Raw genomic sequence first — 13011 nt, forward strand, 5'->3', positions numbered from 1 at the left:
AATCTTGATGGCTCTATGACTCTCCGTGCTGCTTATGATGGATGTTATGTCAGAGAAGAGGTAAGTCAGGCGCAAAATCTACATGAAAGGAACTTGCGCTAGCAATGAACGGTGAACCTGCTGACCATTTGGGGTCTAAAGTTAGTAAGCTGATGTATAGGGCTGCCTACATTCTGCAGGACTTTTCTTGGCCTATACGACAGTCAAACATTAATGTAATAGGAACATATTTTATTTTGTACACCTTTATGTAACTAAGTGACTACACCTTCTGCACTGGTTTAAAGGGAGTCTCTAGATCCCAGCATTTTAACCCAGCCCTGCAGATATCATAGGGTCACCTGGATCAAATGCAGTTTTTCCCTTGTGACTGTGTATCTCAATTACTGAAATATTTCTGCTTTTATCTATATGCAAATGAGATCTTTGGAGCAACAAAAACACTGCAGTTGCTCCAATGGGTTAAGGTTCAACCTCTTTTTTTTGCTCCGAGGATCTCATTTGCATATTGACAAAAAAGGCAATATCTCAGCAACAAAGGCACCGACTCGCAAGGGGCAAAACGCAACTTTGGGACCCTAATGTGTGGGGCTTACTGACCAGATTAGTGATAATAGTCTTTGATTTTAATGGATATGAAAAGAATGCAGGAATTCTATAGCATAGGCCTATGGTGGAAGGTTATCAGATGGGGACACTTTGGAGAAAAGTGTGGTGGGAAAACGGTTTTGTTGCCACCATGGCTTTTTTTTTTTTTTTTTTTTTTTTCCCCCTCCTGTGGGGCCTTAGCCTTAAACTTCTTTTGCGGTTATAACTAAACGATTTTTACTTGCCGGTCTATAAAATGGTTCAGTTTAACAAGTGTCTGGATCTTCTGCCTAGCTTGGAGATCACGTGATGACGCTGATCATGGAACGTATTAAGAATGGTCAAGTGGAGCATTATAAAAAGGACATTAAGTGCCCCTTCTTACCAGGTAACAGCATGTTCATGGATTCAGCTAACCTGTACTCGGGCTGTATCTTGCACCACTCAGTATTTGGCAGGTGGCAATAAATGCCTCACATGTAACATTGACTTCCTTTATTTTTTTTTTTAAACTTTTCCATAGCTTTGGATGCTCCGAGCCCTGGTGACTGTGCCGCTATCCAGAGAAGTGATCGCCTGCAATGTGCCAATTCCTCTGTTCCTCAGGATGTCTGTCGGCAACTGGGATGTTGCTTCTCTTATGGAGACCAGCCTCAATGTTATTATGGTAACAAAGGTATGTTAATGGGTTGTCCCTTATGAGGTCCCGGCTATTCCTGGGTACTGCTGCTCATGTCTGTGCTTCTTCCAGTGACCGCGCAGTGTACAGATGACGGTCAGGTTCTGATCATACTCTCTAAAGATCTGACTGTACCATCTTTGATCTTGGAATCGGCTTATGTCATCGGTGTGGATTCCTCATCCTGCTCAGCACTTACCATTTCTAGGACTTCAGAGTTCCTAATGTTTAAGTTTCCCCTCTCATGTGGTGGAATAATTCGGGTAAGAACTTAGAATCCTCTGTAACCTACAGCCCCAGACAAGCCAGTTATTCATATGGTGGCCTCATGGCAGCCTACGATATGAGACTCCAATTGGAGACTTTACAAAAGGGTGACTAGTGACTCTAACAGTCTTAAAACCACTTTGTCAATTAACAGGACTCTGACAACTCTGTTGCATATGAAAATACAGTTCAAGCCACTAGAGATATTAGGACGTGGCAAGGATCCTCCATCACTAGAGACAGTACAATGAGGTAAGACTAAGGGGTATTGTAGACAGCTAGGGTTTTTTGTCTTCACCAGCTTAATGGGGACTAGTCACCTACATGGTTGTATCCTCCCTATTAAAATGAATGGTCCCTCAAGTTGGTGTCCCAAGGGTACAACGTTCAATACTCCAAGCTTCAATGGTTCAAAAAGAACTTTAAGACAGACTTAACATACAAATTATAATGGCCACCCCCTGTATTAGTGTAGTGCATATAGTACTGCATTTCCTGTACTCTCTGTGGGTATGAGCTGCTCCATTTTGGGTACACTAGAGTCATACACAGGACAGTCATATAAAGTAACTTATACCCTTAACTCTCCTCTAAGGCTTTGCTATCCTTGGGAGGGGATAGTCAGGAGGCATGTATCAGTCAGAACTCCAATCCTTTGCTTTGGCATTACAACCATACCTACAATTTTGACACTAAATAATCTACCTATGAACACTCGGTGCAGTCAAAAATCCTCATCCTACACAAAATCCAATGAAAAGTAGATACAAATAGACATAAAGCTGTCCCACTCAATATAATTTTTTTTAATATAGCGCCAACATATTCCGCTGTGCAGTTTGTAGGGTTCAAATACAGATAGATATATTACAAAGAAAGTTATTTCACACAATGGGACTGAGGGCCAATCTATGAGGTAGCAGGGGTGGCATCCGAGGTAGCATTGCTTATACAGTGGTCAGACTATTTTGTAATATAGGTTACTGTCATTACACAAACCTAAACCTTTGAGCTGTCAGCATTCATGTCCTTTAACATGTGGATGGTGCTTGGACCTATAGTCAGCCTGAAACCGCATCATATCATGTGGGAGCTGGAACAGAGAAGGGTTAATTTTAGGGATTCTAATTACAGCGCATTAGGAATTGTGATAGGCCTGTCTGAAAAATGTCTTTGTGCTTGAAGCTTTAGAAATTGGGAATTAATCTGATTGTCAGGGGTAGAGCATTCCAAAGAAGTGGTGCAACTTAGGAGAAGTCTTGTATACGAGCGTGGGAGGTTCTGATAATAGAGGATGTAAGTGTTAGGTCATTGAGTGAGCGGAGAGCACGGGTTGGGCAGTAGACAGAGATGAGGGAGGAAATGTAGGGAGGTGTGGCATTATGGAGAGCCTTGTGGATGAGAGTGATAACTTCATATTGTATTCTATAATGAATAGGCAGCCAATGTAACGACTGGCACAGACTGGAGGCATCGCTGAAGCGTCTAGACTGATAGATGAGCCTGGCCGCTGCATTCAGAATAGATTGTAGAGGGGAGAGTTTAGTGAGGGGAAGACCGATTAGTAAGAAGTTACAGTAGTTAAGGCGAGAACGAATCAGAGACAATAAGTGTCTTTAGTGTATCTCTGGTAAGGAAAGGGCGTATTCTGGAGATGTTTTTGAGGTGGAGGTGACATGAGCATGCGAGTGATTCAATATGAGGGGTGAAGGAAAGGTCTGAGTCAAACATAACCCTGAGGCAGTGGGAATGCTGACTAGGAGTTATTGTAAGGCCTGAGACTGCAATGGATATATCAGGGACAGATCTATTAGATGGTGGAAACTGTAGTAGTTCCGTCTTAGAGCGAAGACATGATATTTGAGAAAGCAGACAATATACTAAAATCCTGGATAACAAAGGAGTAGAGATTAGCGAGTACTGTTTGAATCAGCCGATCCGAACAGCACACATGCATTGAAATGAATGGACGTAGCCGCCACGTGGGGGGTTAAGCGGCCGACGTCAAAGCGGAAGTACCAGGTGCTTCCATTCATTTCAATGCGTGTGTGCTGTTCGGATCGGCTGATCCGAACAGTACCCTCTCATCTCTACAAAGGAGTTCAGTGTGCTAGGTTTTTAATAAACTTGATCCCTTTTGCTCTGTCAAGAGCTGCTTCCAGAGCTATATGGCCAGCCTATTACCACACAGTCACCCAGGACAGAAGGTGTCAAGCAGGACCTAAAGGACTTATTTCAATCTTGCTGTGGACATTCGATCAACCCTGTATGCCACTGTTCACAGTATAGTATTCTTGTATCTATTTAGGCTGACTGTTCGCTGTAGATATTATCAGAGTGGTTATGTCCCACTACAAGCTGAGGTCCTTACATTGCCACCACCTCTTCCAGTATCAACCTCTGGACCTCTCGAGCTGGAGATGAGAATAGCTAAAGGTAACTTGTTATCATTGCAGTATGGCATGGCAATACCGTGCCTATCAACATGAGGATGACTATCAATGGGGTTCTCAGGGGCCCCTAACTGAATGATGTACTGGTTGTTCTGGCATTCTGCCTACTCCATTCAATGCCCTGGGGCTGACTAAAATTTGTCAGTCCCATAGAGATTCAGTTGAGTGACAGCACTCCATTCAATTTGAGGACCTTGTAGCCCTGTTTGTGACTGGGCTCACAGTTATCAAACACTACTTGGATCCAGATGAAGGGTGACTTTGGTAAACTGACCTCTATCTTTGGTGTGGCGAAGGTTGGTGCAGGGTGTGGTGATGGTCATAAAGATTGCAGTAAACTCTAGTTATGAGCCTGTGATTATTTCCACAGTGACTGACTAATGTGGCTTAATTCATGACTATTCTCATAGATGAGACATATGCCTCATACTACACGGCCAACGAATATCCTGTTACTAAAGTTCTCCGAGATCTAGTCTACTTGGAGGTCCGCATACTGCAAAGAACAGATCCAAGCCTAATTTTAATGTTGGCTGACTGCTGGGCCACTACTACTCCAGATTCTACCCAACAACTCCAGTGGCCTGTGCTTGTCAATGGGTAAGCTTGGAGGGGTAACTCTAATTCCATGTGCTTAGAGACCCCTTGGTTACTCTGTATATGATTTTAGGTGCCCCTTTCCTGAGGACAACTACAAAACCATCCAAGTCCCAGTTGGATCTCCCTCACAATCGGTGCCATTCCCAACACACTACCAACGTTTCCTTGTCAGCACCTTCACATTTCTGGATCCGAATGACCAACATTCTCTTAGTGAACTGGTAAAATGGCTTCCACCTTGTTGCATATGTGTAGCTAGAGGTAGTATGCTAGAGCACTCCTAATGCAAAAGGAAGGGGGGAGGGGGCGGCATAAGTTGCGTCTAAGAACCTTGGAGAGCATTCCTATAGACATCAAGTATTCTTATTTCATCTTGGACTATCCTAAGTGTCTGCCTCTCTTGTACTGTCCAGGTCTTCTTTCACTGCAGCGCTGCTGTATGTGTCCCGTCTCCAACAGATTCCTGCAGTACTTTATGTGGCCAAAGAAAAAGTAAGGTGCCCCTATTATGGGTTTGGTGTCTTTATTGGCTGCCTAAGCTAACGGTTGTCATGTCGTCTTCCTGCAGAGCGAGATGTTGAGGACAGTGGTAAGAAGATCACAGTAAGCCAAGGCCCTGTTAGCTTGATTAAGCCATCAGATTGGGCTCCAGGTACAACTTAAATTCCCAACCTGTCCATATACAAGTAAACCATGGTAGAGGAACCTGGGTATACATGAGCCACCCATATTTAGATTGTAATGGGTTTTGTGGCAGGGGAATGGTATCCTTGGTGTTCTATCAGGAGACTGTAAAATTTATTTCTGATATCTGTTATATAAATTCCACCTGCAGAATACTGGGATTATGACTATCAGAATGACACCGCTGATTCAGAGTTTATTGATGCCGAAAACACAGATCGTATGGATGGGGGCTTAATTGATATTAATAACTTCCCAAGGAGAGTCAAAGATGATGGTAATGACTATTCTGGCATGAGGAATATATATATATATATATATATATATATAAAAAATTTTTTTTTATTCCCCCCTCCCCAAAAAAAAAATAATATATTCTCTCACCAGATCTTGATCCAGAGCAATCTGCCATGACATGGCTCAGAGCAGTAGCTGTGGGAGGAGGGGTTCTTGCTGTAACTGTTGCAGTACTTGGAGTTTGGCAGTGTCACAAGCGTCGGAGTCCCACCATATACTCTGTAAAAATATGAATAAAGTGATTTTTCTATAAATGACTTGTTCTGCATTTATGTATTTGAAGAATGAATTGATGTGGTATATAGCATGGCAATGTATCTGGCTAATGCTGGAGTAAAAATTAGGAAGACCTGCATATGTATGATGTATAGGCAATGATAGGGTGACATATCTGGTGTATGTGTAACAGTGAACACGTCAGTCACACAACACAGTGCAGAGCTTCGCTACTCCTTCTCTGCCTGTCTGCAGTGTATTAAATCTAACTGTGCTCCAGTAGTCCTCCCCCCTAACTTGAGTATCACAAAATGACTATCTTCCACAGCATCATCCTATTTCCTGATGTTACAGCAGCAATGTAACCTCTCCACCTTGGCTGAGGCTGTCAGGTGATGCCAGATGCCTTTGCAGAGCTGCTCGTGTCTAATCCTGACTATAGAGCTTTATCTGGTCCATAGGGTGGCCCACAGATTTTATACTTAGAAGTATTATTGGCCACCCGCGCTCTGAGCCATAAATGACATCTAGCAGTAGTAATAAGAGCCATGGTCTTTGCAGCCAACTTGACCTGCTCAATGGATGTGTCACATAGCAAGTCCACTGCTAGATCAATACATTTAAAGGGATCCTATCATTTTATTTTTTTCTAACATGTCAGAATACTGTTAAAGGGTATTTTTCTCATACCTTTCGTTGTCTTCTCCACGCCACCCTTCGCCTAAAATCCTGTTTTTTTTTGTTTTTTTTTTTCTTGGTATGTAAATGAGTTCTTTTGCAGTACAGTGGAACCTCGTCATACGAGTTGCTCCGCATACGAGTAATCCAAGTTACGAGCCTCGATGCGAGTGAAATTTCTGTTCGACACACGAGCTCAAATTCGGGATACGAGCCCAGCTTGCGCGTCACCTGACCCAGAATCCCCTTGCATCCGGTGATGTCGGCCATTTTCTTTTGCATCTTGGGTCCCAAGAAGAAAGTAAGCGCTGACAAGAAGAAAAGGATGATGTCCATAGAAATGAAGCAGGAGCTGATAAAGTTACATGAGAAAGGGACTCGTGTTATAGAACTTGCTCGGATGTACGAACGGAGTACTTCCACTATTTGTACGATCCTAAAGCAGAAGGACATCATTAAAAGTGCTAAACCAGCGAAAGGCACGACGGTATTATCCCAACTTAGGACATCAGTACATGAGGAAATGGAGAGGTTATTGCTGATATGGATCAAAGAAGAGCTCGCAGGAGATACAGTAACTGAAGCAATCATCAGCGCTAAAGCTCGTGCGATTATTCTCAGACCTAAAAAACAATCAACCTTCAACATCGGAAGATCAAGATGAGTTCAAGGGAAGTCATGGCTGGTTTGAAAAATTTCGAAAGAGAACTGGAATTCACTCGGTGGTAAGGCATGGGGAGGCATCAAGTGCAGACACGAAAGCAGCGGAAAAGTTCATAATGCATTTCGCTAAGCTAGTGGAAGAAGAAGGCTACGTCTCACAGCAAATATTTAACTGTGATGAAACGGGCCTATTTTGGAAAAAAATGCCCCGTAGGACTTACATCACTGCCGAGGAAAAACACATGCCAGGACATAAGCCCATGAAGGACAGTCTAACCCTTGCATTGTGTGCAAACGCATCTGGTGACTGCAAAGTGAAGCCGCTGCTCGTTTACCATTCAGAGAATCCTCGAGCATTCAAGACCCACAAGATCTTGAAGGAAAAACTGCATGTTATGTGGCGCTCCAATGCAAGGGCATGGGTAACCAGGCAGTTTTTCGTTGACTGGGTAAATCTTGCTTTTGGTCCTACAGTCAAGCAGTATCTGTTGAGTAATAATCTCCCCCTACGTGCCTTACTGCTCCTCGACAATGCTCCAGGCCACCCGCCCGCTCTTCAAGATGACATCCTTGAAGAGTTTCAATTTATCAAGGTTGTCTTTCTCCCACCCAACACAACTTCAATCTTGCAACCAATGGATCAGCAGGTTATATCCAATTTCAAGAAACTGTACACAAAGCATTTATTCCGCCGATGTTTTGATGTGACAGAAAATACCAATTTGACATTGCGTGAGTTTTGGAAGGATCATTTTAACATTGTTTCATGCCTTAACATGATTGACCTTGCTTGGCAAGAAGTGTCAAGACGGACACTGAACTCGGCGTGGAAGAAGCTGTGGCCTGCTGCGGTTGAACTAAGTGACTCTGGTGGGGTGGCGGAAGAGACCGACATGCCATTGGAGGAGATTGTCACTTGGCAAGTCGATGAGTCTGGAGGTAGACGAGGGCGATATCATGGAGCTTGTCGAGGAGCATGAAGAACCGCTCTCTACAGAGGATCTGAAGGCGCTGCATGAGATGCAACAGACTGAGATGAGTCAAGAGATGAGCGGTAGTGAGGAAGAGGTACAGGAGCTGCAGGAACCTATTCCTACAAGTGAAATAAAATCAATGCTAGCACAATGGGAGAGTGTTGCACGATTCATTGAAAAGAATCATCCTGAGAAAGTTGCTAAGAGTCGTTCAGCAGCACTGTTCAATGACACTTCATTGACTCATTTCCGCAACATTTTGAAGAGCAGACAAAAGCAAATGTCACTGGATACATTTCTGAAGAAAAGAACTGCTCCAAGTGAAGATGCTGAAAGTGCAGGCAAAAAGGCAAACCCAAATGATTAGTGTAGTGACAACGTAGGCTACACACGTAAAGTTAAGCATAACTTCAGTTTAAAGTTTGGGATCATTCACACGGAGTAACGCCGGCGTGTGCTGTACCTACAGTATCACAGCCATACTCGCCGGAGCTACAGCAGACTGCCGAACACTTCCCATTCACTTCAATGGGAGCGCTCGTAACACCACTGTTAAGAGCGCTCCCATTGAAGTGAATGGGAAGTGTTCAGCAGCCTGCCGTAGCTCCGGCGTGTATGGCTGTGATACTGTACAGCACACGCCGGCGTTACTCCGTGTGAATGCTGCCTTTAAAAGTTTTAAAGTTAGGAAAGTGTAAGTTCAATATTTCTACAATTTTATTGTCATTTGTATGCAACTGTTGTTTTGTTGACAGTTTAAGAAAGTGTTGTTTACGTAGCCTAAGGGAGCGAGGGGGAGGAAGGACGAGTTGACTGCACAGGACAAAGGGAGCGTTCACACTAGGGTAGGTGTCCACTGCTAATGTCCGTGCAAAATCTTGTGCGGATATTAGCATCGGACACTAGCTGTCGGACACCGACGCTAGTGTGAACGCTCTCTTTGTCCTGTGCAGTCAACTTGTCCTTCCTCCCCCTCGCTCCTCCTTCCTCCCCCTCGCTCCTCCTTCCTCCCCCTCGCTCCTCCTTCCTCCCCCTCGCTCCTCCTTCCTCCCCCTCGCTCCGTTAGCCACACTTGTCTTTCGCCAATGTAAGATTACTGAGTACTGTACTGTACATTTAATTAAAAATGTGTTTTTCTTCAGCATTTTGGCTAATTTTTGGACTTTTTAGAGGGCTAGAACCAATTAGATTTATTTACATTATTTTCTATGGGAAAATTCCGTTCGAGATACGAGTAGCTCGACTTACGAGCTCAGGTCTGGAACGGATTAAACTCGTATGTCGAGGTTCCACTGTACTGGGGGTGGCCCCAATGCTGTGAGAGAACTTTCTCCAGCGTTACCTCTTCTGCAGCGAGGTCTTCACCTCGTCTTCTTCCAGTGGCAGCTTGTAACTTCTAGGGCAAGCCGACTGTGCATGCCCGCTGGCCATGAGAAAATGGCCACTTGCAATACTGTGTGCATGGCTATTTTTCTTGTGGCCGCGAGCCTGTGCAGTAGGCTTGACAGTGGCCTAGAAGTTATAAGCCTCCACCGGAAGAAGACGTGGTGAAGACCTCGCTGCAGAAGCTCTGTGAAATAACTCATTTACATACCGAGAAAACAAGATTTTAGGCGAACGGTGGCATTGAGAAGACAACGAAAGGTAGGAGACTAATAGCCTTTCTTAAGGCTATTCTGACATGTTAGAAAAAAAAAAAGTGATTGAATCATAGGATCCCTTTAAAGGCAGAGAGTAGATCAGGACTATCTACTCTCAACTTGATGTCAGACTGCAGACAAATAAGGTCTCTCAAAGGAAAATCCACTTTGAAGGCCCTAGACCCCCTAGAGGTGGATATGGAGACTTCCAGATGGATTTAAGTAACTTCTCGATCTTACCTGCTGGAAAATACCTCATATCCTAGTCCTTAATGGAGGAAGTGGAAGTCTCAACTAGTCTACCATTGTGAAGGTATGCTTGCTAGTCTTTGATTTTTGAAAGCTGTGCTATGAATTCCTGGACTTCTTTCACTGTATCCTTAACATAATCCTTGACCCACACAAAATTACTTCAGGAAGAAGGTTTCTCAGTGTATCTAGCTCTGCACTGGCAACATCTATTCTACTGGAATGTCACAGTCAATACAGGCAAAGTGTCTGTGCTTAGAGTTCCTACCGCTGGGCTCCGTCATCAGAACCAGCAGAAGACGTCTACACGAAGGGAAGCATTAGCCTGAGTTCAAAATATTCCTCTGAAAAGGAACAGAAGAAAACTTAAGCAATATGGAATAACTGTAAACTATACAGATGTATGGCTCCAAGAAGAGCGAGCCCACCAACCCTCAGAGCTTAAATAGTGCTTGTTCTGCCCCCACTTCACATACCCCTCTGGGCTATGTGGACCTTCACAGGCAGTTAAACATCTTCCTATTAGTCAATAAAAAAAAATTGGGTGGAAGTCTGTGTTTTAATATTTATTAAGAAGATTTGGGAGAAACTGAGGCACAAATGAGAATATACAAGATGTTACATAAGACGGGTACAATATATAAGTATAATGACATGCAAGTATGAATAACATACAGTAGGCTAACATGTACTAAGCCAGGCTGTAGAGAAACAGGAGATATAACTATCTATAATAGACTATGAACACTGTATGCCAATACAAACAGTACAGAACCAGTATGGCTGACTATGCGGATAGGCCAAGTTGCACAATCACACAAGGTGACATATTACAGCTTCATCTAACAGGGTGAGAACTGTCCCAACAGAGTTCCTATGGTTGCTGATAACCAGAGATACAAAAATAGCTAACAAAGGGATAGACTAGAAGGCACAGGTACTCTTGTGTATAGCCATCATGGAGACTGCCCTCCTTCTTCCCCCACTTCTTGACCTCCTCTTGGGCGGAGAAACAAAGACTGGTGTAGGTTTCAGGTATACCTCATACCAGTTTTCTGGAGTTGTGCTGAATGTGATGGGCCAAGGTATCCCGGCCATGACCGGCCTTGATTCCTGCTCTGCTACACCCACTGTCTTAAGCCAGGTCATGACCGGGACCATTCAAGGAATTGGAGCTGTGGAAGCAGGGCTGCAAAATCGGGCAGGAAAGGGACCTGTTTCATATTTTGCATCCTGGACTGTTGACCTGTACACGCGACTGTGTCATTCACGGTCATGTAATGGGCCCATGGAAATGAATAGGTCAGTGTGCCATCCAGGAAACACCTGGTTGGCACACTGACCAGTCATATGGTCGTCTGCAAGGGGGCTTAGAGTGAGCAGGGCAGAAAAACATCACAGTGATACATTTTGGAGGCAAATATTGGCCATACACGTAAGATGTGCCACTACTATGTCACATATCTGGTGTAGAAATGCATACCTCCCAACTTTCGAAGAACAGAAAGAGGCAAATTTAGCTCCGCTGGGGGCCACACGGTGGCTCAGTGGTTAGCACTGCAGCCTTGCAGCGCTGGAGTCCTGGTGTTCAAATCCCGCCAAGGGCAAAAAACCACCTGCAAGGAGTTTGTATGTTCTCCCTGTGTTTGCATGGATTTCCATCCCATATTCCAAAAAAGACATACTGATAGGGAAAAATGTACATTGTGAGTTCTATGTGGGGCTCACAATCTACATTTTAAAAAAAAAATATATATATATATATAGCTCCGCCCACTTTTATGTTGGCTCTGCCCATTCTCATTCATTTTTCATGTACCCCCACACAGTATAATCCTCCTACAGTCATCCGTAAATTATATGTCCCCCCTCCCTCTCTCCCCCAGTTTCATATACCCCCTTGCCATGAAAACCCTCTTCAGCCCGCCCGGCACTAGATCTACTCTGATAAAGGTCGCATGACCGAAACGTGAAATAAATATATCCTGATCTAGTTTTCATTTTGTTCATATATGCTGACTTACTTTATGTTCATGGCCCTATCACTGTAAAAGTCACTTATCCTTCAAATAAAGGATTGCATTACCTTGAACAGTAGTGTGTGCAGCAGCATTTGTCTCAACTCATATACCCCCTTCATCTGCCCCCAGTTTCATGTCCCCCTCCATTTCTGTCTCCAGTTTCATCTCCCCCCTCCATCTCTGTCCCCAGTTTCATCTCCCCCCTCCATCTCTGTCTCCAGTTTCATCTCCCCCCTCCATTTCTGCCCCCCAGTTTCATGCCCCCCTCCATCTCTGCCCCAGTTTCATCTCCCCCCTCCATCTCTGTCTCCAGTTTCATCTCCCCCCTCCATCTCTATCCCCAGTTTCATCTCCCCCCTCCATCTCTACCCCCCAGTTTCATGCCCCCCTCCATCTCTGCCCCAGTTTCATCTCCCCCCTCCATCTCTGTCCCCAGTTTCATGCCCCCCTCCATCTCTGTCCCCAGTTTCATCTCCCCCCTCCATCTCTGTCTCCAGTTTCATCTCCCCCCTCCATCTCTGTCTCCAGTTTCATCTCCCCCCTCCATCTCTGTCCCCAGTTTCATCTCCCCCCTCCATCTCTGTCCCCAGTTTCATCTCCCCCCTCCATCTCTGCCCCCCCAGTTTCATGCCCCCCTCCATCTCTGCCCCCCCAGTTTCATGCCCCCCTCCATCTCTGCCCCAGTTTCATCTCCCCCCTCCATTTCTGCCCCCAGTTTCATGCCCCCCTCCATCTCTGCCCCCAGTTTCATGTCCCTCTCCCCTCCATCTCTGCCCCCAGTTTCATGTCCCTCTCCCCTCCATCTCTGCCCCAGTTTCAAATAGTTCTTCCCCCCTTCATCTGCCCCTAATTTCATGGGCCCCCTTCATTATGTTCCCCCCTCAATGTTTATCACAAAAAAACACTGATACTCACCTCTCCCTTGCAGCTCTCGCCACAGTCTCAGTCACAAAGTTGTAGGCACGATGTGAGTTACGTCATCACATCACGCTTACACATCCA

The 13011-nt window shown here is 44.7% G+C and overlaps 1 protein-coding gene across 1 annotated transcript; it reads left to right on the forward strand.

The window, feature by feature from the left end:
• On the forward strand, positions 1-5801 carry LOC142203844 (zona pellucida sperm-binding protein 4-like). The gene is made up of 12 exons (XM_075274928.1): positions 1-60; positions 883-976; positions 1112-1264; positions 1340-1530; positions 1689-1786; positions 3843-3970; positions 4398-4587; positions 4658-4808; positions 5001-5079; positions 5156-5239; positions 5423-5548; positions 5659-5801. Exons 1-12 carry the CDS (start codon positions 16-18, stop codon positions 5799-5801), a joined length of 1482 nt encoding a protein of 493 aa, XP_075131029.1. The 5' UTR covers positions 1-15.
• The last annotated feature ends 7210 nt before the right edge of the window (positions 5802-13011 follow it).

Source organism: Leptodactylus fuscus, chromosome 5, assembly GCF_031893055.1.
Source record: "Leptodactylus fuscus isolate aLepFus1 chromosome 5, aLepFus1.hap2, whole genome shotgun sequence".
Classification (NCBI taxonomy): Eukaryota; Metazoa; Chordata; class Amphibia; order Anura; family Leptodactylidae; genus Leptodactylus; species Leptodactylus fuscus.